Consider the following 25,648-nt stretch of genomic DNA (forward strand, 5'->3'; position numbering starts at 1 on the left):
CATGTGTATAGCTTATATGTAAGTTTGAATGATTGACTGAGCTGCTGTTGTATTTTCTGTTTAGCAACTAACACAATCTGCTGACCTAAATTCACACCTTTCAAAATAAAAGCTCTTTAATTCACCTCATTATAAAGCACTGCAGCAATAATAGAGGAAACGATCCATGAATGTTGCTGCCATGAAAGAGATCAGCAGCAGCAGCAACCATGAATGTCTGGGTCAGTCTGATATGCTGAAATAAGAAAAACAAATTATCAAAATGGTCTGGCAGTGATTTTGACCTGAGGTCTGACCAGTTGTTGACCACTGCAGTTTATCTGAGGACGTAGAAGAAGACTGAAAGGCCCACTACCCCACCCCCACTGACAGATACAGAGCGCTGGTTGCCTGTTTGTTCAAAGTTTATAAATACTGAAAGTATTGTGTGTGCAAATCGCACGGAATTCCACATTTCTCTTCCTTGGGCAATTTACAATACATACGTCAAGTGTAAAGCGGATAATTTGTGGAATTAGTAGGTGGATGTAAAAGCTCATACTTCCATTCATCCATTTGTCTCCTTCTTGCATCATTATCTCCCCCAAGTTTCTTCTCCTCCTCATTTTATCTTCCTTCATTCCATTTAATACATTTGCTCATCCTTTCCTCTCCTCTCTCTGCAGACCTGCTGTCCACCAACAGGTCTTCTGTCTTCAGCGGTCACCACGGTCCACTCTCTCTCACCACTGTCTTCCTGGATGAGTACCGCGACCGCCTCTTCCTGGGAGGCAAAGACGTCCTGTACTCGCTCCTGCTGGGACCTGCCAGCAGCGAGTCTAAAGAGGTGAGCTTTTTAAACACAGTAAATAATATCAGTCAAAGTGCTCTTGTTTTTTATGTATTCTGTTCTGTTTTCATGATTGATTTACATTAAAAGGTTAGTTACAGTATAGCCTACATACAGTACAGTATATAATTACATTTTGATTTAAGTTGCAGTGATTTAAGAGGTGTCAGTCATGATGTACAGCTTAGAGAGATGGGCATAGAAATCTGTGTTTTCCCTGTGTTCGCTCACGCAGAACATCTGGTGAAACAGTCCTCATCATAAATCAACCATCAACTTGAGCAACCGTTTTATTTTATGTTACTGCTATTGCATCATTAGTGAAACAGTTTCAGCAAACAGTGATGAAAATATTAAAATAAAAATAGCCTGTGTTTTAGAAGTAAAGCTAAGAATGACTGGATTACACATCTGCTTTGTTGTGTAAATTGCTCCTAATTGATAGCTTCTTTGTGGAATCTGTGGATACAGGAACCTGTTACACTACCACGTCTTGTTATCATGTCTGTTTGCACCTCGGGCTCTTGATCTATAAACAGCAGCCTTCAAAAATACTCTTCAATCAAGTTTTATGTCTTCCTTCCTTCCTTTACCAAACACACGTTCACAGTCTCCAGAGACCATTGCTGTAACACCTGTAAAAGTGCAGCTAGCCATAAATCAAGCATTGTGTTTCCATCGTCTTCACCTCTGATCTGTGTATGAATTTGTCATTAAGGCTCAAGTCAAACACTGTGGCAGTTACAGATTCTTTTGGTTTGCCAGGAACACATGAGAGAATCATTATGATCCAGTTTCATTTTCATCAAACACAGTGGGTCTCGCCAACAGGGACGTATGCTCTCATCTTATTGTTTCATTTATCCTAAATATTACATCATTGATTAGCTCTTTGAATGAAGTGTATTCATTTTGAGAAGAATCACATGAATGTCTCAAGTCACTGATGCAGTGATTTGGCATCTTGGTTTAAATCAAGACGGCCAAATACAGTATGTTAACAATTATGGAAAAAATATGGGTCTCATTTTCTTATGGAATTCAGGTTCAGAGTAATTTATTCAGTGCAACAGCAGACGTTGATATGAGCTGTGCTGGGATTTATAGAGTTAGGGAGTTATTTCTCCTTTGAGTCATATCTTAAGAGTTTTTGGAAGGCTTCAACACCAGGCACATGAGTAGATTTAAAGGGATGGTTCACAGAAAAAGGAAATACACTCATTGTCTACTCACCACTATGCCGATGGAGGGGGGCTGAAGTGTTTGAGTCCATAAAACACTTTTGGAGTCCCAGGGGTAAACAGCGTTGCAGCCGAATCCAATACAATTGAAGTAACCGGTGACCTCTTCTGAAGGACGTAATAAAACAACAGGAAGACTATCCCTTTGAACTAGAACAATGTTTCATGTCATCAGAAGAAAATATGCAGCATATATTTCTCAGCCGTTGGGCAACCAGTGTATTTTGTTTTCCATTAAAAAACTGGTTTCTAGTATTCAGAGAACAGAAATACATCTCTACAAGAGGAAAAGAGAATTCCCCAGTGTGCTTCAACCACTGTATGAGCTGTATTTGTGTCAGTGTGTGTGTGTGTGTGTGTGTGTGTGTGTGTGTGTGTGTGTGTGAATGAATGAGTGAATTTCTGTGCTCCTCCTTGGTCGAAGACTTTGACAGATGCCGCCCACCTCGTCCGCCCCTTCATTCTCCCTCATCCCTCGCTCAGCCTCCTCTCACTGTTCTCTTGGCTGATGATCACACATGACGCTCGCTGATACTTAATGCCTACGCTTCTCTCACTGCCAGCCATTGTGAGATCTTTCAGCGATGCCAGTTCAGTGAAACAAATGTTTACAAGACTACACACGTGTGCCAAACGCACCATAAACCACTGCTAACAGAAGGAGAAGAAACATAATTGAATGAATTCAAACAATTTTTGACATAAGGGATTATCTGTCAGTGTTGCTATGACGAGCAGCTCCAGTGAAAAGTCGTGATCCCTGCATCATTATATAAAATCACAACCTCTGGATCTTGCTCAGGATTCTTGAGGAATGAAACAAACACTTCACATATTCACTTTCTTTATGGTATTGAGAAAATTATGACTTTTCTATTCATCAATTTTTGTGCATTTGATAAAAAATGTGTATATTTTTGAAATTTCATAACCAGAATGAAACCCCTGAGAAGAATATGTTTTGGTAGCTGAGTAGTTTTCCAGCTCAAACTCTGCCCACCACAGCTTTCAATTTCACTTTGGCATCAAAAACATGTTTGCCATCCTTTCTTTCCACTATAAATCTGACCAGCACTGCAGTAAAATAAGAAAAGGGAGTACGATCAAATTCTCAACACAAGGCTTTTGTTGAAAATAAGTCAAATGCTGTTATGTCAGTGCATCGTGTGTTTCTGCCCAGGCTTTAAACTGGATCCAGTACTGACTGAGTCACATCTGAGAGGGGAAACATTTCACTTCATGAAACCACCCAGAAAAACAGTAAAACAAATTCAGATTTAGCCCAAGTAAATGTTTCAAATGATGGAATAAATAGTCAAATTTTCCTAACTAAAACATTAATTTGAGGTATTTGGTATACAATATTTGATTGCTGTTTATAAAATGTTTTCTTTTTGGTTTTTGGAAATGTGTTTGGCAAGTGTCAAATATTTTGTCATGTCTTTCAGCATTTTGAAATGACTGGTTTGTTTTTCTCAGTGTTCGGTTACGTGGTGATGGTGGCTGGCACCTACTTAGTGAAGTCGGAGTAATCCGCTCCGCCTCAACGGAAAACTGTGTAAAAAGAATTATATGGTGTTAAATCAGAAGTTGCGTTGAGATTTGAAGCTTTCTGAGTTAGTTTTACGATTGACTTGGTCAAAGGTTATTACAATGACTCAATCAGTTATTTAAATCAGGCAGTTGGGCGGCGTGGGGATGCAGTGGTTTGCACTGTTGCCTCAGAGTAAGAAGGTTTTGTGTTGAAACCTGCTGGTCAGTCTGGGTCTTCCTGTGTTGAGTTTGGATATTCTCCTTGTGCTTGTGTAGGTTTTCTCCAAGTTCTCAAGCTTCTTACAATGATGATCTGCTCACTCTAAATTACCCGTAGGTGTTAATTTGAGCATGGATGGTTGCTGTTCTCTTTATATTGGCCCTGTGATGGACTCGCGACTTGTCCAGGGTGTGTCCATCCTCAGGATTAGCTCCAGCTCTACTGCTACCCTCAAAGAATAAACGGTGTGGATAGTGGCTGGATGGATTTTTAGCCTTGATCCTGATTCAGTAAAACATAATCTCATCACCTGCCATCTATCTGCTGCTGCTGCTACATTTTGTTTTGGCTCAGCAACACTGAGATATTTTATGTATAAACGACGGCTGAGTTGACCGAGATGGAAAGGGATTTACTTACATCAGTGTGTAGCAACATGATGTAGCCACAGTATATGCAGTAGCACTATAGTATATACAGTCCAGCCCTCTTATTGTTTGTAAGAGTTACTGTATAAGTTCACTGCACATAAATCCTACAAGCAAAAGTTGACAGGGAATGTTTTTGTGACATTAATGGCCACAAGGTCAATGACAACCTTGATAAAAGTGATGCATTGATTTGTAAATTCGGGTTGTACCCATATTGTAAGAACTAATTGTGGTTCATCAGATTTTCAGCAATTGTTTAATCTCATTCCTCAGGTACATTGTGAACTAAAAATAAAACTGCAGCACTTTTGATCTCTCCTAGGATGTTTAGCAGCTGGCACATGAACAAAGATTTGTATATCTTCCAGCTCAAGCATTGTGTCATGGTGTTATGACAAGATCCAGTTTGTTCACAGGGTCGGTCGAAAGCTACAACCAAATTGAGAGTAAAGTTAATGGACAACCTGTTGTCCTTTACGTCTTTGCACTTGAAACAAACACTGCTAAGTTAAGTGATCAAAGAAATAACAAGTGTTAATAATTTTCCAGGTGGATTAAAAATTAAAGAGGCCTTTGAAGAGGCCCAGTCACAGCCAATGACGTGTCAGGAAACAGCTAAACAGGGGAGGGAACATAACACATGGAGGGCTGGTGGAGGTCAGCCACAATGTGTGTCGAGCAGGAATCTTGGATGATGGATGTGATTGAGACCGTTGTCAGCCAGGTTTTAGCCAGGGTCTGATATCATCAGTGTAAGTTAGGCGTGTTATCAGGCTGCTCTAGGCCAGACTGTGAGCCAGGCCTTTCAGTGGGCACACGTCCATATCAGTCCAGCATCATCACAAAGGACCTCACCAAGAGATCATAACCACTTCAGGCCAAGCTCAACACCGACTCTCATTCAGTGGCATGAAACCAATAATTGTTTCTCATGAATTCCAACTGTTGCAAGCCAGTTTTTTTTTTTCTTGTGTTTTTTTTCCCCTGGAAAAAAATCAGGTCATGTCTTCGATGGTGTGATGGTGGAGTTGTCTTTCAAAAACAGCAATAAAGCTTTATTTTATGCTGAGAGTTTGAACCAACACTGATATATATATTTGTTACATGGAATGTTTTTATTTGCAGTTAAACTTAGTTTAATATTAATTAGAAAATTTGTGAAAATATGCTTGTTCTCTTTCTTTTCAAGAGTTAGATGAGAAAATTGATCCACTTTAACTTTAACTTTAAAAACTTTTGCTGGGAGTGGATTTCATTTTCTAAATTGTAAAATAGAGGGATTTCTGACTATATGGAGCCATAGTATCACTTCTCTGTGTTTAAAATCATAGAATTGAACGTAAGGTTTAATGTCCAAGTTACACTGAGGAGGAGGAACATTAGCTGTATAAATGTGGAAGTATTTTCCAGTCTGAAGCAACACATTCAAAATCACAGTCAAAAAATTCACAGTTTACGAATCTAGAGGGTCTTTTTTTTTATTCTCTGCACATTTTCATTCCTTTCACAGAAAAAAACTTGAATTACTACCCCACTGTTGTACGCCTCCGCCAACCAGTTAAGTTGCAGGAAATATGGTCACAATCTCCCCGTTGGTTCCTGAGTTATGGCGTTGAATTATGGCCAGAAAATTGTATTTGCAGAACATTATGATGTCACAGTGAAGTTAACTTTTGACCATTTGGGTATAAATCACTTTATCATTTAGTTCTATCAGACATTTGTGTCAGTTAACTTAACCTTTGACCTTTAGCCACTAAAATCTAATCTGTTCATCTTTACCAAGATATCACAAAATGGAATTAATATACAGAAGGACGGACAAGCTGAAACATAATCCCTCCAGTCATGAATAACACAGAGGCAGAAAAAAGCTGGAAGAATGGAAATGTGTCGAAATATGGATGAATTTTCTTTTTTTTAAATCTCAAAGTATTCCTGAATGCATTATGCAGGACTCACACATATACATTGGAGGCTTAAATGAATATGATGCTCATTCACTTTGAATAGGGGGATCTCATGTGATTCAGTTGTGTCCCAGTTGTCATAATGAAAGCATCAGCCTATCAAATCATGATCGAGGGGCCTGAGGCAGCTGGTGAATCTGGTGTGTTCATCCCCATATACTTCTCTTTAGCATTGTATTGATAGGTATTATGGTACATAAGCTTGAGAGCCGGCTATGTTGTATGTTGCAAGCATGAAACTTTGATTGTTGTTGTCGGGATCACATACTGTACATGTGAGTGCTGCATTACACACAATGCTGAACATACATGTCGAGGTACTGTCGGGGTTGAGTGGCAGAGTGTACTGTATTCACACATAACTTTGATTAAGAGGTGAGATTTCAGTTTTCAATATGTTTCAGTCATTGTGATTTACAGTGAATCCACTATTCTGCCTGTGAAGACTTTCTTTTTTTGATGGACAAGATGAAATATATGCTGATATCAAATTGAAGATGTGAAGAGTTAAAGAAGAGAATCTGATTTGGTTTGAAGCCAACGACTCAGAAACTGACATTCATTCATACCCATTCGTTCCAATTCACAATAGCTACTGTATAGGCCACGGACTCACACACATGCTCCCCATACGCACTGAACACAGACATGGTAATGTAAGTCAGGAACATTAGTGCTGCTCTCTGGTTTCTATTCTCCAGGTTAGTCAAAACAAAGCCATGTTTCCTACTGGACCAGACAAAGACTTATTGTCTCCGAAAAAACTGCCTCTGGTAGTCGGCATGAAACTGCAGCGTTACACACTTCATTGAAGCTCCGTTACTGCGGCAGAGTAAGACTTTCCTCTTCAGGGGCAGTTGGATTTCATTTTTTCATTTGCAGAGAGCAGTGTGAAAACTAGCCCCATTGTTTCAGGTCCAACTTTTTATTTCATGCTTATCTGACTTTCACCTCAGCTCCAAATCGGATTTGTAAAGAGAGCGAGAGAAAGGCCTTGGAACTTTCCTAATCCTCAAATCTTGGATCCATCCTGTGAGAACTTGACTTGTAAATTGTTTTATTTATTTATATCTTGTTCTTCATTTTAGTAGGCCTCAGATGGAGACACTTAAAATCCATTTTGCACAGGATTCCCATTTGGTTAGAGCAAATGGTCTAATTTCATTTCCAGACACAAAACAGACGAAGCCTCATTCTATTTTATAGAATAAAAAGCAAACAATGCACATTGTTGGCCAAATAATGTGTCAACTGAGAATAATCATCAGTTATTATTAGTATAGTGCTTATAAACTGTAAAAAAAAAAAATTAAATTTGAATAATTATCATATTCGATTTCAGATATCAGTTCACCCACCCCTCCATCGTCATAGTGGCGAGTCGATAATGAGTGAATTTTCATTTTTGGGTGAAGCATCCCTTTAATCTATTACTTTAAAGTTGTGAGAATCACAAAAGAAATCATTTTTACCTCTAATGTATTGAAGTGGAGGCAGAAATCTTGGAGGCAGATGATCTCACAACCTGAACACGTAAAACCTAAATTATGTGCTTGGCCAAAACCCTCCCATCTATTTAGTAATTTGGGTGAACCGACCTATATCCACTGACTTGTGCTTCTGGTTTTTATAACTGAAATGATGAATGTGTTAGTCATGTCTCAATCAGGATTTCAGTTTGACAAGCCAAAAGTTCACTCCAAGTCTTCCAAAACTGTTTCTTCAACATGTGTAGGGGATCCGCTCTGCTCAATTTGCTTCTAATTACAATAAAGTTGGATTTGCAGAGAAAATAATTCAAATTTAATGACACAGCGGCTGATTATTATGTTTGGATTGCACAAACAGTCACGCACAGCCTGTGTGGCAATTACATTTTGCAATATGGCTGAATAAAGGCGCTTGTCTTCAAGTTATGAGGTCATTAATCATCTCTTTCTTCTTCTTTTTCTGTTCTTCTGTCTTTCTCTTTTTTTGTCCTCCTTCACAGATCTACTGGCCCCCGTTACCTGGCAACAGAAAGGAGTGTATTGAAACAGGAAAGGAGCAGGTAAGCGACTTCCAGTTAATTTCTATACAATTAAAATATAACAAATATTTGTCTTCAGGAGTAATGGATGATTCATTCTACCAAAACTTTTTCTTTCTTTTTCGGAAACATTTTCTTCAGAAAGCTGAAGCTCAGTCAGTGCAACTATATTTTACCTGGACTCAAATTACAAGAATTTCCGGCCAATTTAATCCCTAGAAATCTGCTCTGGTACCTTGTTCGGTATCTATGTCTGGCCCAAAGTATCTGGTACTGTGAAGGGTCATAGAGCTGTTCTTAAAGCTCCTGAATTGGCCGTAATATCGATGAGGCTGCCCCGATAATTATCAAACATGTTTGATATTTAGGATCTGGTATTAGGATGCTAACGTCAGTACCTCTTGTGCTGAACTACAACAGCCAATGAGAGGGACAGAGAGACTGGAACAGTTTACATTGACAGTGCTGACAACCCCAAAGCTGCAGAAGAGAGACTACATTCAGCTTGCGTGCTCTTGTTGACAGATATTAAAACTAAATAAGCCGTGATGATGGTTTTGTATTTATATAGCACTTTTCTAGTCTTGATGACCCCTCAAAGCAGTTTTCAGTACAGTTTTACATTCACCCATTCACACAGTGCATGTATTAGCAGCACTTTTTTGTTCTATGAGGGGCAATTTCGGGGTTCAGCATCTTGCTCAAGGACACTTCGGCATGCAGATGGGGAAGACTGGGGATCAAACTGCCGATCTTTAGGTTGGAGGACGACCGCTCTACCCCTCAGCCACAGCTTAACCTTTTGCTTTTGTTTATTAACATTAGAGCAAGTCACGCTCCATGCCACTCTTCACTGTTTCAACTTTTGAGGTCACATGAGAGGCGTGAAGTGGTACTTAGCTTCTCAATAAACTTAGTAATATCCTGTGGTTTGTGATGCAAATTCTTTTTATATATATATATATATATATATAGAGAAGAGTATCTTAAGATCCTCCATATGTTCATAATGCGATAATTTCAAAACATTAGGATTCTCATTCCTGTTTCCAGTAACTTCAATTCTGGCCCAAACTGAACCCAACAAACTACTTTTTACATGAATGAAGTGACAGGGTTTACCAATGCTGTTGAGCAGCCAGAAGGCCTCCAGTTACAGAACAGTGAGGTAACTCTCTCCATGGCAAGTGTGTCCTCCAAACTCTTGCTTGTCAAGTTGGTCCCTCTGCGCTCAGAGATTTTGGCTTCTCACCAACCGAATCCTGAGGCCACGTCAGCATCTCCTCTACTCTGCTTTTACTGACTCGCTCAGATTCTGCTCAGTTCATTACAGTGCTCCATTTTTATGGGATAAAAGCTATCTATGCATTTTCATTACTTTTCTAAACAGCGGCCCCAGAGTGCATGGCACATATGACGGGAAATACAAAATGTGCTTTCAGCATTTCACCCTGTATAGCGCTCTTAATCAGTTAAGTGACATGTTGTGTTTTGCTGACTCTTCAGTTTCCTACCCTAAAGCAGTTAGTCTGCCGCCCAACATAAATGAAAAATGTACAGTAAATTATATGACTCAGCAGACTAATAAAATTAGTCTCTGAAGTGTCCAAGCGCACTCAAGATAATTTAATAGTCATAATGAAATGTTAAAGTTGCCATGTGTAAGGCCAGAACGATGCTTTCAGAGGAGCGTTGTCATTTTAAACCTTTATTGGTTCTGTGGTTGCGTAAAGGGAGGAGGGACTCTATCTCTTAACAAACAATCTAAATACAGAGGGAACGAGGGACGAGATTTAAAGCAACAAAATGGAAGAATTGCTCTCGGCCACAATTAGGCCCCCCCTACAGGTGCACTTTTGGCAGGTTGAAAATGCAGCTGAAACAATATGCATCTTCCTGTAACCTTCGCTGGGAAGGAGAGATTTAGTCAGTAACAATAAATATTTGTATTAGTAAACTTTGTGTTATGAAAATCGCAATGTAAAGGAAATCTGCTATTAGCATATAATTATTATTATCATTATTCAGGGGTAATTCCAACTCATTCTTATCATGTGCAATGATGGATTACAGTAATAAAATATCACATATATGCTGTAGTCAGTATAGATAGACATTTAGCTGTAACTGAGGCAAGTGTTAACATGCCCTTGATTTTACAGTATCAAATCAGTATTTGAATGAGTACCGTTCTTATGTAGGCTTTATAAGTTTAAATCACAGTTTGTTTGGAACAGTGATACAGGAAAAATGGTAATTGACTACATGCTAGATACCTTTGACAATTGATTGCGGGAAAAAAAAGGCTCCGGTTTTATAGTCGGCATTTTCAGTGCAGTGCAATGAATAATACAGAGATACAGGGGAATAAAAGCTTTTATTTTGATTGTTGAGCCATGCGATACAGTACAAAACCTTGCTGATAAGAACACAACATATAACAATGAATTCAACTGTTCATTTGTTACTATTTTCATGTACTTAAGTGAACATTTTTGTGTGAAATCAGGTGTTTTCCCACAAATGATGGCACCATTTCCATACCAAGTTTGGTTCTTGCAGTTGTTGGTGTTTGAGGTTTACTGTTAAGCATGTTGCAAATTTTCCTCTACGGTGCACCAGAGTTAATAAAGCCATCAAAATGATTTTAATGCCGTTATTCTAAGGTTAAAAAATTGCTTTAAAGAAAATGAGAGGAAACTTTGAGAAGAAACCACAAAGGGAGTTTTGTCAATAATGTTTCAGCTTTGGAAAATGCATTCTGTAATAAAAATGCAACCAGTGTCCATGAATGTGTCAGCACCTTGAGTTGTGTACCGCCTCTCAAGCTGATTTAGCTCTCTGTTTGTTCGCCTGGAGGCCTCAGAGAAGCTCCTTCAAGATGATGAAGGAGAGAGGAGATGGTAAAAGGACAGGATGGAGATGATGATGGTTTTAAAAGCATCATAAACATGGAAGACATGACTAATAAGGGTTGGCAGGTTTTTAAGCAGGAATCAGTTTTTTGGGGGGGTGTGAATAGTAGCTGGATGGTAATGGCACTGAGAGAGGTACTCCAATATTCAATGGATTGCCATTAAATTCTGTACACATGTTCATTTTCCCTTCAGGATTAATTATAACTTTTAATCTAATTATGACATTTTTGTCGAGTGCCATCAAGTCAAAAATTGAATTTTCCCAGTACTTTGGTTTATGACCCAATACTTGCAAGACTATTTAGATTCTGATCACAAACCTAGAAAACAAGCTACTAAAGACATGACACAGAAGGAAGGAGTAAATGAAGGAAGACAGGAAGGAAGTGGAAAAGACTACTGATGTCTCTTCTTTGATGTTTTCGAGACGTCATTAAATTTGGTCTCAGTTGGTGAAGGAGCTCTCAGTGGCTTTAGTGGCGCTCAGAAACTGGCACTAATTAGTACTTCGCACACACACACACACACACACACACACACACACACACACACACACACACACACACACACACACACACACGTAAAATGAAGACACACTGTTATGAGAATCCTAAATCTTCTGCTCATGGAAGGAAGTCCTACCGCCACCTCCATCTGGAACAAGTTAGAAAGTGTGTATGTGTGTGTATGTGTGTGTGTGTGTGTGTGTGTGTGTGTGTGTGTGTGTGTGTGTGTGTCTGTAGGTGTGTGTGTGGATGTGGGTATATGTTCTCTGTTTGAAGTGGCAGGTGTGTCTTGGGTGTCTCATATCAGTTTTATTAGGTGTTTCCTCTGCACACTACTCACAAGGCTCACATGGCACTAGGTGTGTTTTGTGTGTGTGTGTGTGTGTGCACGTACGTATGTGTGTTTGAGTGTGTGCACATGCTACTGTCCATGGACAAAAGAAGTCAAGTGCATTATCACACGCATTATTACACTGTGTGTAACTCTAACTTGTGCCTAAAGAATTCCTAGTGTGTGTGTGTGTGTGTGTGTGTGAGAGAGAGAGAGAGAGAGAGAGAGAGAGAGAGAGAGAGAGAGAAAGCAAGTGCGAGAGTAAGCGTGTGGATAACAGATAGAGATGTTTGACTTTTTTTGTCAAACTACACAACTGTGTGCATTCCTTCAAGTATTTTAGTTTTGGCTCATTGTTTTTCTTAGTGTCAAGTTAGATGAAGTACTGTTATATCTTGTGGCATCTACAAAGCAAAAGTCACATACACTAAACACACACTCACATGTTGTATCTCATATGTGTGCTGTGTGTGTCTGTTAAACATAACTGAGTTTGACAAAAAGTGGGAGAGGTTAAAAGGTAAAAGGTCCTCGCATTGTTATTTTGGACTGTGTGTGTGTGCGTGTGTGTTGTGGCTGAGAGTTATAGGAACGATGTGAGAGAGATAGTGTAGAAACAAAGAGTTCCTGGCAACTAAAGGAGAAAAAAAAATGTACGAACTCTCTAAGTCTTATTTAATTTAGGCAAATGATAACACCACGCTCGTCCTGTAGCTGAGTCCTTGTTATCTCCTTCATGAAAGTCTCTGTCTCCACTCCCTCTACTGACAACTGGTGACCACCTTAAACATGTTTTTACTGATAGCGCTTCCTCCCAGAGTCACAACCTCATGACCTTCACCGTCATTAATTACAGCTCAGGAAAATAAATAACAGGCAGAGGGGAGGCTCTCAGCAATTTCAGCCAAGCGTGTTCTGTCTTGCTCAGCCTGTTTACACATTTTTCTGCTTCATCCTCTACATGTAATCGGACTTATTATCTGATCATATAGATACTTCCTCTGAAACTGTATCGCTGCGCATGGTGAGCTGACACAAAATCATTTTGAAAACAGAGCAGGGATCAGAGAGAGCAAGTAAAACATTTAGAGAATGCGACTGATTCTCTACGTGAACTCAAACAATCAACTTGTTAGCTCAGGTCTGTGTTCTTTCATGACAGGATTGATACTATGCCTTTATTTTGGTTTAACTTCATCAGCAGAGATGTGATCAGTTTCACTTTAAGTCAATCTAGACTTTAGTATTTGGTATAGTAGTCCAGAAAAGTTAAAGATGATCCTGTCTAAAAATATAGTCATATTTTAGGTTATAGTTTGTTTACGGTAGACTTTAAATGTTTGTTTCCTTACACCATGGAGTCGATGTTTCCTTATCCTTAAGGTAGTTTTAGCTGCTTAACCTTAATTCCCTCTCAACTCTAATGGGTAGATAATCAAATACCCTACTATTTATACTTGTTGGATATGCAATACTGTATATTTGAAACAAATCACTGCAAAACTAACTGTATGGACAGTCAGAAGAATTTATAACTTGTCAGAAATGTTGGTCGACTGTCTTCAGGCTCTTCATGAGTCGATTCCCCCACTATCAGCAACTTTTTTCACTGACTCTTCTCAAAATGGCAAAACGCAGTGCAAGCAGGAAATGTTGTTTATGGCTGGAAGCAATTGCTCAGCAAATAAGAAAAAAAGAAGAGAAAGGGGTACTTACAGCACAGTAATCAGAGTGCAGCTATAGCCATCAATATATGATATAGTTGCCTCAACCGTCTCTTCCTTACCTCCAATTCTTTCTCTAAATTAGCCAAAACCAAAATGCCCATCTCTTCCACATACCTGCGTGTCAGTATCCCTATGCCTATTTTCTCTCATTTCAGTTTGTCCAGAGGAGCCGATGGCTACCTGCAGTAAGGGTGGGTCAGATTAACAGATGTACTGAAACATAGTTCCTTGAATAATTGCGTTATTATTGGGACTAAAGAAGGGCTAGAAAATGTCATTTGCCATTTCACAAAAATCGTATGCTCTGTAATGACTGCGTTGATAAATCGTGTTTATGTTTCAAACTGACAGTAAATATCTTAAATCTGAAAACATACTCTACTGTTTACACTGACATAATACAAAGCTGACAGTACCATGTGGGCTCCAGATTTAGGAGGATACAGCAATAACTCTTAATGGCTCTTGAATGGTTTTTGTTTTAATATTAATTAGAAAAAGATGCTGCAGAGGCAAGAGACCAAGCTTCATCTGTCTCTACCAGTCTTCTGCTCTTTCTGCTGCCAAGATGCTGGTTCATGTTGGTCACAGCTCGTACGCCTGCCAGGAAGCCAAGTTAGGTGATTGTGGTTTTCTGTCCTGAAATGAATTTTTGATTGGTTACATGTTGTAGTCGGTAGATATTTGCAAAAATCACCTCAGACGCTTTGGCGCGAGTTTTTTTTGCCCATGACTGAATGTTTTCAGGGAAACATCGAAAACCGGTTTCTTTGAGGATTAAACAGCTGCTGAGACCAAAGGATTAGACAGACGAGTTCATCCAGCTGTTCTGCTTTGAACTGCCTCCATAGTGTTTGTGTGAGTCTGTGATTGTGTTTGAGGTCCTGTTGACTGTTGTGCCTTGTAAATGTGCATAGTTGTGCGTGTATTTCCTCATTTCCTGTTAATATAACAGACTCTGACTTCTCTCCCCTGAACATTGGTTGTTTATACTGGAAACAACTCTCCTTGTCCAAACTTGCCGCTCCCTGCCCGGGTCAGGCCGCTGAAACTTTCACTGCTGTTAGCCAAACGTTAACTCTATGACGGCTCCATTTTTCATATCGAGGAAAAAAAATACTAACACCTTGGAAGTAAAAATTGGGTTAATTTAGGTTTACCAACTAATAGCAACTAATAAACTAACAAATAGTTTCCTATTTTCGGGCCCGTCTTCTTTGGAAGATCTAGTCTACTCAGCCCAAAAAAGGAGTCTTCATGGCCTACATAGACCAAGGAGGCAAATTCGAAATGAGATGGTCTGGTCTACAGGGTTTCCATCAGCGTCAGCAGCTAGTCTCACCCTTATTGCTGTTGCCCGTAGCAGCAGACCTAATGGTGGACACAACATGTATTTGTATGCACTTGCCGTTGCCATTACCTCTTTGAAAAACAGCTTGTCGCCGCCTTAGCACAATGAACCCTGGGATAGGTTTGGCTGTGAAGGATCCACCCATTGGCGTCTTCCTTTTTAGGGAATGAAAGAACAGAACACATTTATCAGCCACATTTGAAGGAGCCTTCGATATGGGACAGTTGAGTTGTGCCACTGTGACACAATTGGTCTTCAAATGCAGCCTCCGAAGGATGCAGCCCTTGAAGTGAGACCAGTTTCCTCACACGTCTTCATCAATACATTATTTTGGTGGTAACTGTTACATTTCCCCCTTTAAATTCCCCAAAGTATCAGAAATGTGCAAGAAGTTGAAAGGTCAGACTTCTTAGCCCTGGACCAACTTCTGAGAAACATTTTCCTTGACCTTAGGCAAATCTCTTTTCTGCATCTACATGCGGCTTACTTAACATGTGTCAGAGCCAAATTGCGATGCTAGGTTGTACTTAGCATAAACAAATCAAACCATAATTAAATGATTTGTAGCCTGTGGTGCCGTTACTGCTCATGTTTCTCAAAATAAAGACCACATTTTGACATAAACCCTGTTTCTTTGTGTTATGAGGAAGATATTTGTCTCCAGTCCTGCTCTCTGGAGTCACCTTCTCTGCTGTTTTGGCCGAACTTTCTCATTCTCCTTCTGAAAAACATAAACATGTGCATGTCGAGTTGTCATGTGGTCAGATGTAAAATAAAGGTTTCATTAATTCACTGGTGAGAAGTAATATAGTGGTTAGACCCTTGTTGGACATTTGGGAAGTGATTTTCGTCTTTCTTGGAAGCGAAGTGACGTCCTGTTTTATGTTTCACATTGTGCAGTCTAAATAATGACAAAATCTGACTATTGTGCATCATAATGGCCAAGAGAGGCCTTGGCAATGTATTTTGTTTGATTATGTTAATTAGAAATGCCTCTCGGACCAAATGTAACAATCAGTTTTTGTTGAAAATGATATATACACTTTTTAAACCTCCAAGACACAAAGCTGTGGTTTCACTGGGCAGCTTCTAAGTCAGATCTGTATGAATGGACAGCAGAGTATTGTTGGGAAAGCGTATGTGGTCAGCCAACCTTCTCTTGAAAATGAAAAGGTTAATAAATTAACATTGTTGATTTTTTTTCACAAAATAGCTCTGAATGTGGATATTTAAGCAATGATTAAATCTCCAGTTTCATTTCTGGCTGGATGTTTAAAACCTTTCACTTAAATCTCCCAGAGAGACAAAACCATCAAACCACTTCATCTTCAGTTTAACTCCCTTCAATGCCACTTAATCTCTGACAAGACCACACAGACGTGTAAAACCCCCAAATCCCAGGGTGGAAAAACAGAGAGGCATTTTCTTTGTTCAACATTTCATTCCACCCTTCGCTCTCCTCGGCCACACACAAATCTCCAAGACGACTCCCTGAGTGGAGGAACGGAAATACAGGAGAGACGGATTTCTGCTCACTCTCAGTCCACTTGGTAGACATCGTATATCTCCTGAAAGAACATAGAGACTGTGGCCTCCAGCCGCATGATGGTTCCAGTAGCCTGGGCATAAATTCTGCAGCGGTTTGGCACGAGTAAAGTCCGCCTATATTAATTTGTGCTAAATAATTAGGGGGTAAAAACCTGCCAGAAATAAAGCTGCCAAAGTTGCGTGATGGTAGCTCCCATACCTCAACATAAATCTCGACCTTTCAACTCCAGATTCTTCGTCTTTATTAACATTGAATGGTTAGTCTTTAATTTAGATTTATTAAACACGTTCTGAATTCAAATGGTTTTCTGTTTAGTTTATGACTGGTCTGGTTTTGTTTGGGTAGAGAGACGAGCCATCGGGGAACGGCCGTATGATGATGTAAACTATTCCTCGTAGCGCGGTGACATGGTTTACATCAGGTCTGCAACCCCCCAGAGAAAACCATCAACAGTGTTTGAGCGCCCGACTGCGTCTTTGAGAGGGACGCAGGCCACACACAAACACAAGATGACAGATTTACTAGACCTGGTCACACACAAGACATGTACTTGTAAAACAAAAAAAGACGCATTGATGTGGAGAAATTAAGAAAAGGCACGTGGACAGAAAAAATGCAAATGCAAAAAAAAGAAACCTGCAGCAAAACCCTTAGATTAATGAATTTATCTGCATTTGCACGCGAATACAAAGAGAAACACCAGACGCTTATTGTGCAGATATTAGTTTGACCTTGTTAACTTGAGAGAATGACACCCGGCCCGATCCTTTCCTTCTCTGCTGACACCTGTTTTGTCTGCTTGTGCTGGGACAGTCAAGAAGCAGGAAGTAGTCGTGCCCTCTGCTTCCTCTGGACCTCAGCGTAGTGCAGAACAGTCCTGATTCATGTTTCCTCAGCCACTGCTTCATTTGTTCTCGCTCCACTGTGTGTTTAAATGTCCGTGTCCGGGACCCTAAAACAATTATCCAAGGGAGTTTTTTTTTTTACTTGTTTCAGTTGTATTTGAGTTACAAAAGTTAATGTGTTAGGGTGTCTTGTGAAGCAATGACAGTTTCTATCTCCCCTTCTACCCTGAGCTGCCCTGTTTTCAATTTAACGTCCCTTTTGCACCACAGAAGTTAAAGCCATTTTCATCATTGGTGTCTTCATCATGTGTTTGTCATTTCCACAAATCTCAGCTTTAAACCCCCAAATTATCCACCACATTTCTGCGCTGGCACAGAGGCGTTTGTGATGTTCCACAGAACATCTTGTCAAAGCTCGTCTGACCCGCATGTGATGAAAATTGCTCCACAACATCAGCACGTCACTTTGGCAGAAATCCAAAAATTGGAGATACAATTCCTGTGGGGGACACCGAGGCTATCGCATGTCTTCTAATAAAGCCCTTTTCTTGTCCCTCATTGCAAACATATGGGATCAATAAACCGTGTAAAAAAAAAAGATTTTGGTTCAGTCCAATACCCAGAAAACCAACTTGTCTGCATTTGGACACTGTTGCACTGTGTTATTTCACTTAAGAGTTTAAGAGTTAAGTGTGTGTGTGTGTGTGTGTGTGTGTGTGTGTGTGTGTGTGTGTGTGTGTGTGTGTGTGTGTGTGTGTGTGTGTGTGTGTGTGTGTGTGTATAAAATTTTACATTATTTACCTGGGCTGAAGTTATCTGCTTGACCCTGAGAATTTTATGGTTGCCACTTTTATTGTTTTCATTTTTTTTAATGTTGCATGGAAAGTTACTCATGGTTTAATATCTGCCACATACCCAAATCAAGAACTTAAAGCAATCCATTCCCCAAATAGTGCAGGGACCAATTCACTGTGGCCGTCATGGTACTGAGATCAAAAGAATTGTGTATTTAAGTGGACAATGCAAAAAATGCCCTGCAACATATACTGAACCTTTTCTCATATTTCTTTGAGGTTTTACTCTGTGTGACTGTGTTTGTTTTGCAGACGGAGTGTGCCAACTTTGTCCGTCTCCTGCAGCCGTACAACCGCACTCACCTCCTGGCCTGTGGCACCGGTGCTTTCCAGCCCATGTGTGCATTTGTCTATGTGGGGCACAGAGGCGAGGTAAGGCTGTGTGAAGATAAGCTGTGTGTGTATTTGTGTGTTTGTACTGGCAGCCACAAGCATATCGACTCTGGTGTATGCTGATGTCACAGTTGAGTAGGATTATATTGTACTCTACCATCCTGAAATACTATATGACTGCAGGTTTTTTTAACCAGTTTTTTGTCTAAAACAAGTGTTTGGACGCTCTAATACATATTTCAAATAAACTAATAAATATTTCACGCTCTGTGTCACCATTACAAAGCAGGTTCAGTTTGGACTGTGCAGTTTACTTGTTATTTACAGAGTAAAAGGTGAATCACTCCAGTATCAACATTTCCAGTGTCATTACTCTACTTTATCGGTTACAGACAGAATTTGACAACTACATACTGTATATAAATCTCAACTGAGCGTATGATGATACGAATTTGGAAAGAACTCATGAGAAATGTTAGTTGATAAAGAAACTGATTTAAAGTGACCATTAAAACTGAACAGGACGTCACTGTGCCTCCAACTGAACAAAATTACCCACAAACTCAAAGATAAAGAACTTATAATCTATCAGCTAATGTTTATGAACCCGTTTTTTTATGTATACTCATCCATTTATTTACTGTCAAGCAGATTAATATAACTCAATATTCAGTCTCATCTAAGCTCTGGTTCGGCCTCCACACTTGGTTTACTTGGGTTTTTAGGGGCTAAATGCTCTTTAGACAAACGGCTTTGTGTTTCTACCTTTTGGTGCTGGACAGTGAAGGTGCAATTATCTGGTCTACTGCAGGAAATGACTGTCTATGGTAGTGGTGCATTGTGGGATTGGTGAAGGCTGATGTCGTCTCACATTACAGTGATGCATTAGATCACCAAATATATTGCTCAATGATGCCTAAAGTGTTTCTGTAACACCAGACAGGTTGAATTTATTTTAGTAGAACTCAAATGAAGTAGAATCTACATTAAGCCTCAAAGGACGGTGGTCAAAGTAGGATACAATGTCCCACAGCATCATGATGAAAAAATGTAGAATCACTGGGTGGCCTCGAAGCAGCTCTGTGGTGGAAATTAGGCTAATTGAACAAACATGGTTTAAGCCCAGATGTGTTTTTCAGAGAAACACGGTTCAGATTGGCCCTATGTGACACTCGGATCCCTGGGGCTCAAGGTCAAGCATGAGCAAGCAGCTCTGCCATGGGTCCTTCTGTAGCAGTACTCAGCCGTTCAGCCAGGCCCCGTATACATCGTTTCAACTGCACAGACTGGCTCTCTACTCAGCCACTCAGATCAGGGGGACCCGCTGCAGAGTCTCACACTTGGAGCCATTTAAAAGACATGGATCAACTAATGGAGCCACTAAGACAGACTGGAAGCTGGCTGCTCGACAGCGGCCCGACAGATCACAGCTCGGTGTGGCGCCCCGCCTGGCCCAGCGGGAGAAGGTCACACTGGACATATGGTGAGGAGAAAGCTGGTTGTTGGCATAGATTTAAGGAAGAGAAAGGAGACGGGCAGGGGAATGCCAGCGATTCATTCCTGAGAGAGGGAGAAGTGTTTGCGTATAAGTGTGGCTTGTGAATTGTGTGGCTTGCGACACAAAGTCTTGCTTTTTCTCTTGGATTTAGGTGCTTGTCACAGTGTGTGTTCTCCTCGGTGCTATTTTCTGCCTTCCTCTCAATCTGTCATTGTCAGTGCGGTTTTTGGAATCTGGGTTTTTATGGCACATCGTGAAAAACTGCACACGCTTTCCTTTACTTGTGCTAAATAACTTTGAGCGTAGAAATGGTATACAGTGTGTGTGTGTGTGTGTGTGTGTGTGTGTGTGTGTGTGTGTGTGTGTGTGTGTGTGTGTGTGTGTGTGTGTGTGTGTGTGTGTGTGTGTGTGTGACGAAAAAGAAAAATTGAAAAGATATGAAAAGAAGTCAGTAGTATCCTGTATATACAGTATTATAGAGCAGATATCTCATGAAAAAAGTAGGTTACCTGTTCAAACCCAAACAGACCTGTAGGAAACTTAGGAGCTGAAGTGCATGAACTTCTTAACAAAGCATTTGAACTGCATTTGTGCTGTACGTTTTTTTTTACGATTAATTCAAATTTGATATAGTGATGGTTTAACACTATTACTCGAGGCTTACATTGACTTTCACTTGTTAACACCTGCTTCTAAGGAATAGAACCACCCACATTTAGTCAGACAGCCCTTCATCAATAACAGAGTTTCAGCCATGTTTGGAATTGTTGTGGTTGGAGTCCAACTCTGTAAAATCTTGTGTTGTTTACTTGTTCCTGATAGTGAAGATGGTGCAGCTCTCTTCACAGACATCGCTGTATTTGTTTAATTTACTCCAGGGAATGTGTGTATGTGTTTCTGAGGGAGAGAGATGAAGTGTTTGTGTCTCTATAGTTGCATAAACAGGTGTGTGAAATGATTAACAGGTTGTGTGACTGTGTGTGTGTGTGTGTGTGTGTGTGTGTGTGTGTGTGTGTGTGTGTGTGTGTGTGTGTGTGTGTGTGTGTGTGTGTGTGTGTGTGTGTGTGTGTGTGTGTGTGTGTCATCACTCAGACCACAGCCATGTCCTTTCAGTTGGTCAGTGTGTCTCTCAGGATGGACGACACCACAGGGAGCCTGTTCATTTATTTAACCAATCGTTAACTGGTGGAGAACACACACACCCGTCTGTTTGTCTGACCTCCAGGGTACAGAGGCTGCGAGCCCTCACACTGGACTCTGGGTGGGATGAACTTTGACCTCCTACGTGTTTCATCTCAGTTAGCGGCAGAAGCGCATATACTCCCTGTGACTTTCTCATGCCACCTCTGTCTTTCTGTCTCGGCCCTGTGCTGCTGTCGCCAAACGTGTGAATGTTGCAAGAAAAACTGTGCGCAGTGGGTGCAGCTGTGTTGGATCAAAGAACCAGACTCAAACACACGCAAGCAATTCTTCGACAAAATTTATTAGTATTGGACGAGTTGTTATTGTTCTCTAGTGTTAGGCAATCTTGACTATTTTTCATGATTTCATGCAGACATGTAAACTAAGAGACGCATTCAGTAGCAACCTAGTACACACATCAATTCAAATATATTCGTAATGGAAGGAAATGTCAGTGGAGTTTATGTTTCTGGTTTCTCACATTTAAAAGTTATTGTGCACTTAGACTTAATCTAATCTCACCAACCAGGAAAAGATTAAAGCATGTTTCTTTATTTTTAAGAACCATTACGTTTTCTGGTTGTTTCGCTTAATCTTCCGCACATGGTGGTCATCTGATGTCCTGCAAGATATAAATGCATGATCTGCATCTTGAGTCTGTGTTTCTCACTCAGACCCTAACCCTACACACACACACACACACACACACACACACACACACACACACACACACACACACACACACACACACACACACACACACACACACACACACACACACACACACAAAATGTCCTTAAAATGGTCCTCACAAAGTAAGAGGTACAGGAACACACACACACACACAGAGTTAAGAAAAACAAATGATACAAACTTGAACATATAAATATGCAGCGGTACAGACAGAAACCCACATAAACATGATGAAAGACATGCACATTCAAACATAAATAAAAATGCACTAAAACAAATTTGCGGACACACACACACTAGAACACAGAAAAGAGCCTTTTCTCACAGACTAGCCTGAAGCAGTTCAGATGCTAAATTTTTTAGTAAAAGCCCCTTTTTCCTCAACACAGCAGCTTTTTTAGATTTACAAAGTCACTTACTAAGTCGCTCACTTCCTCACAGATGTCCATTACAACCACTTTTAAGTGCTTGGATATATGGGACGCAGGAGAAAGGACAGAGAAAGAACACTCTTCAGCAGGGCCCATAGTGCAGCATTAATATGAATAAAATATGGACTAAAAATACTTCAAGCATACTGGCCAGTTAATTGCTCATGAATCACTTTTTTATTTCTCCCATGTATGTTGCCTTTGGATCAAAGCCCTACAAACTGGAGATGAATGAAACCTCTTTCATGATTATTTTACTGCTTTTCATTTTCACTCCATAATGTTCCTTGGCATTATGCATCAGATTTTCCCAGTTATGATCTCCATAACTCCTAATCTGTCCTCGTCCCACTACAGTTTACCACCGTCCTTTTTTTTCTGCCTTTAACTGTCTCCCATAATTTGTCTCAGACACTCTGTCCTTTTCTGTGTCCTCAAGAGTGAAGAAGAGTGAAGAAGGAAAGATATATATATATATATATATAAAGATATACAGTATGTTGTATATTTATATTTCTTTATATTCCTTCACCCAAGTACTGCATGCTACTTGATGTCTTTCTGCTGCTGGAACATTGCAAATTTCCCCATTGCGGGACTAATAAAGGACTTCTTAATCTTAATCTTCTTTAACAGGGGACAGAGATTCTCCGGTTTCCTAAAATTCAGAGCTGAGTGAGGGGAGATGGAGCCCAGCCATTATGAGCAAAAAGACCAAACACAACAGCAAGAGGTCTGTTGGTTGGTCAAGATGCCATTAAGATAAGTCCAGACTGAAGACCAGTAGACATTTTGCCATTTAACATTTTTTAAATCAAATTTGGTTTAGAGTTAAATGAGACAGTATGGACAGTTTGAAGACAAACCTCAGGGGTTCTGACAAATGATTCAAATCATTAATTTGAAAAAGGGCAGGCACACTCGTCTTCATCAAAGCATTAACAGGGAGGGAGGACAAGAAGGGAGGACAATGAGTACAAAAAGTGGATGTCTGGTTTGGTTTGTTCAGTAAGACAGAGGTCGAGAGATAGGACAGGCAGTGGAGCAGCCGCCAAGAAGCTGTTTTGTGACTGGGTTGTTTGATATGATTCAAAGTGAAAGTTTAATTCTCCTCCTCCCTGTCCCTCCTGTATTATGTTTATCTTATAAAACAGAATGGAAGGGACATTGTGTCAAGATGTCAGTACCCCAACTCCATATTCCTTCTCAGATGTAATTATGTGTAGGCTGAAAGATGTCCAAAGAGTCGACTCTTTCGGTTTTTAGTGTTTTATCACGGATTGTTGCTTTATAAACTTTGCTGTTCAGCAGTAACTGTTGCCAAAAGTGACAACTACAGGAAAATGGTAACTGCTAAAACATAGTGTAACTGTAGTTTAAATGGAAAGAGTCATGTATGTTTGCTAACATTACGAAACGCACAAACGATCAGAGTCAAAATAATAACAACAAAGATACAGATAATAAAAGTCACAGACAGTCAAAGATGTGTCTTAAGAAGTGAGATTAAAAGGGAAACCAATTCTGGAAGTCTCATCTCTTCTGGCACATTGTTTCAAAGTGTAGATGCCCTCATGGCACAGGCTCTGTCTTCTTTGGTTTTCAGCCTTGATTTTGGAATGACTAGCAACGCCTGCAGAGGATCTCAGACTGCGGCCTGCTTGTAGAAAGAGACAAGTTCTGAAATATAGGGAGGGGCCAGCCTTTGCAATCAATCCTAAAATAACATGCAGCCAGTGGAAGGATGCGAAAACAGGGCTGATATGGTTACACTATTTGGATTATGTTCGAAGCCCGAGCGGCAGCACTTGGAGTGGTCATACCAGACGGAGTGAGGCTGTACAGTAGCAGGAAACCTCTGTAATATGATTGTTCTGCTAATAAACTCTTGTTTTACTTTAAGAGGGAAACTGTGCTGTTGTGTCTTATAAAGGTCACTTAGTTTAATTTTGGTATCAAATGATTAGTGGTCAATATCAATATCATATAGCCAGCATTAGGTTCTGATTTTGGAGAAGGGTCAGGTTATAATAATGTAAGTTATTAGATGAACAAACTTAATGAGGTTTCTCAGTTGAATGATGCAAATGTGAATTTACAGTATTTATGTCAGTAGTCCCTTGTCTTCGTGGTTTTGTAGCAGGGCTCCTGATGTATTTAACTTGGCACAGCTGAATACAAAGTAGCTTCTCTTTCCACGTCTCCCTCTTTCCCTCCATCTCTTTCTCTCTCTCGCTCTCTGTCAATCGCAGCACTTGTGTATATTTGTCTTGGCAGAGTTGGGCCAAAGCGACTCTGACAGTCTAATCAGCTACAGGCAGCCACACTATTCCTTCAGATCATAATGAGATAACACACACACACATACACACGCACACGCACACGCATGCGCGCGCACACACACACACACACACACACACTACAAAATGTACAGTCTCGTGCACAGTCAAGATACACAATTGTACTTTGAAACGTGGGTACAGAAATGCACACACACACACACACACACACACACACACACACACACACACACACACACACACACACACACACACACACACAGGAGAGCAAGGAGGTGATGAAGGAATAAGCATGACTAATGAGTTCACTAAAAGACGACAGCAGAGAGCGGATGTAGAGCAGAAAAAACAGAGAAGAGAGGAAAATCAGGATTTAGAGAGAATGAAAGCAATGATGAAAATGGAGGAAGGAAGGGAAAAGTTTGGCACATTTTTAAAGTTATCAATTATAAGAGATGCATTCAGTATCTCAGTGATATTAATATGCACAAAGCTATGATCCTCATCCAGGGATTTGTCTGTAGACCAATGTTGAATTTCACATTATTGCAGCGTGCAAGTCTAGTGAAACTGTCAGAAATACATCTTTATAAACTACATTGATTACAGGGCTGGACGATTTTTTCAAATCAGGCCGTGATAAGATTCAGGGCACTTCTGTAAATATCTGTCATCATGTCACAGAAAAGGTAATTAAGTATGATAGAGTGTGTAAACATTGTGCGCTTCGGTTGGCTGCACATGTTCACTTTAACATCTGTAAAAACGTATTCAAGCCTCCCTGTGTACATTCATAAAGGTACATATGGATCAAATGAAATATTTAACCATCTCATTTTATGAAACCTGTTGGCTTTGCCGATGTAGCCTATATATA

The 25,648-nt window shown here is 40.1% G+C and overlaps 1 protein-coding gene across 2 annotated transcripts in view; it reads left to right on the plus strand.

Moving 5' to 3' along the window:
- The window catches only part of sema3bl (sema domain, immunoglobulin domain (Ig), short basic domain, secreted, (semaphorin) 3bl), a 67,100-nt gene that overhangs the window by 19,351 nt on the left and 22,101 nt on the right, over positions 1-25,648 (plus strand). For both annotated transcript variants that reach the window (XM_035158676.2, XM_035158677.2), the window contains exons 2-4: positions 666-826; positions 8,215-8,274; positions 18,587-18,706. In XM_035158676.2, coding sequence (XP_035014567.1) covers positions 666-826; positions 8,215-8,274; positions 18,587-18,706 — 341 coding nt within the window. The remainder of the gene's footprint in view (positions 1-665; positions 827-8,214; positions 8,275-18,586; positions 18,707-25,648) is intronic.

The sequence above is a fragment of the Hippoglossus stenolepis genome, chromosome 6 (assembly GCF_022539355.2).
Source record: "Hippoglossus stenolepis isolate QCI-W04-F060 chromosome 6, HSTE1.2, whole genome shotgun sequence".
Taxonomy (NCBI): domain Eukaryota; kingdom Metazoa; phylum Chordata; class Actinopteri; order Pleuronectiformes; family Pleuronectidae; genus Hippoglossus; species Hippoglossus stenolepis.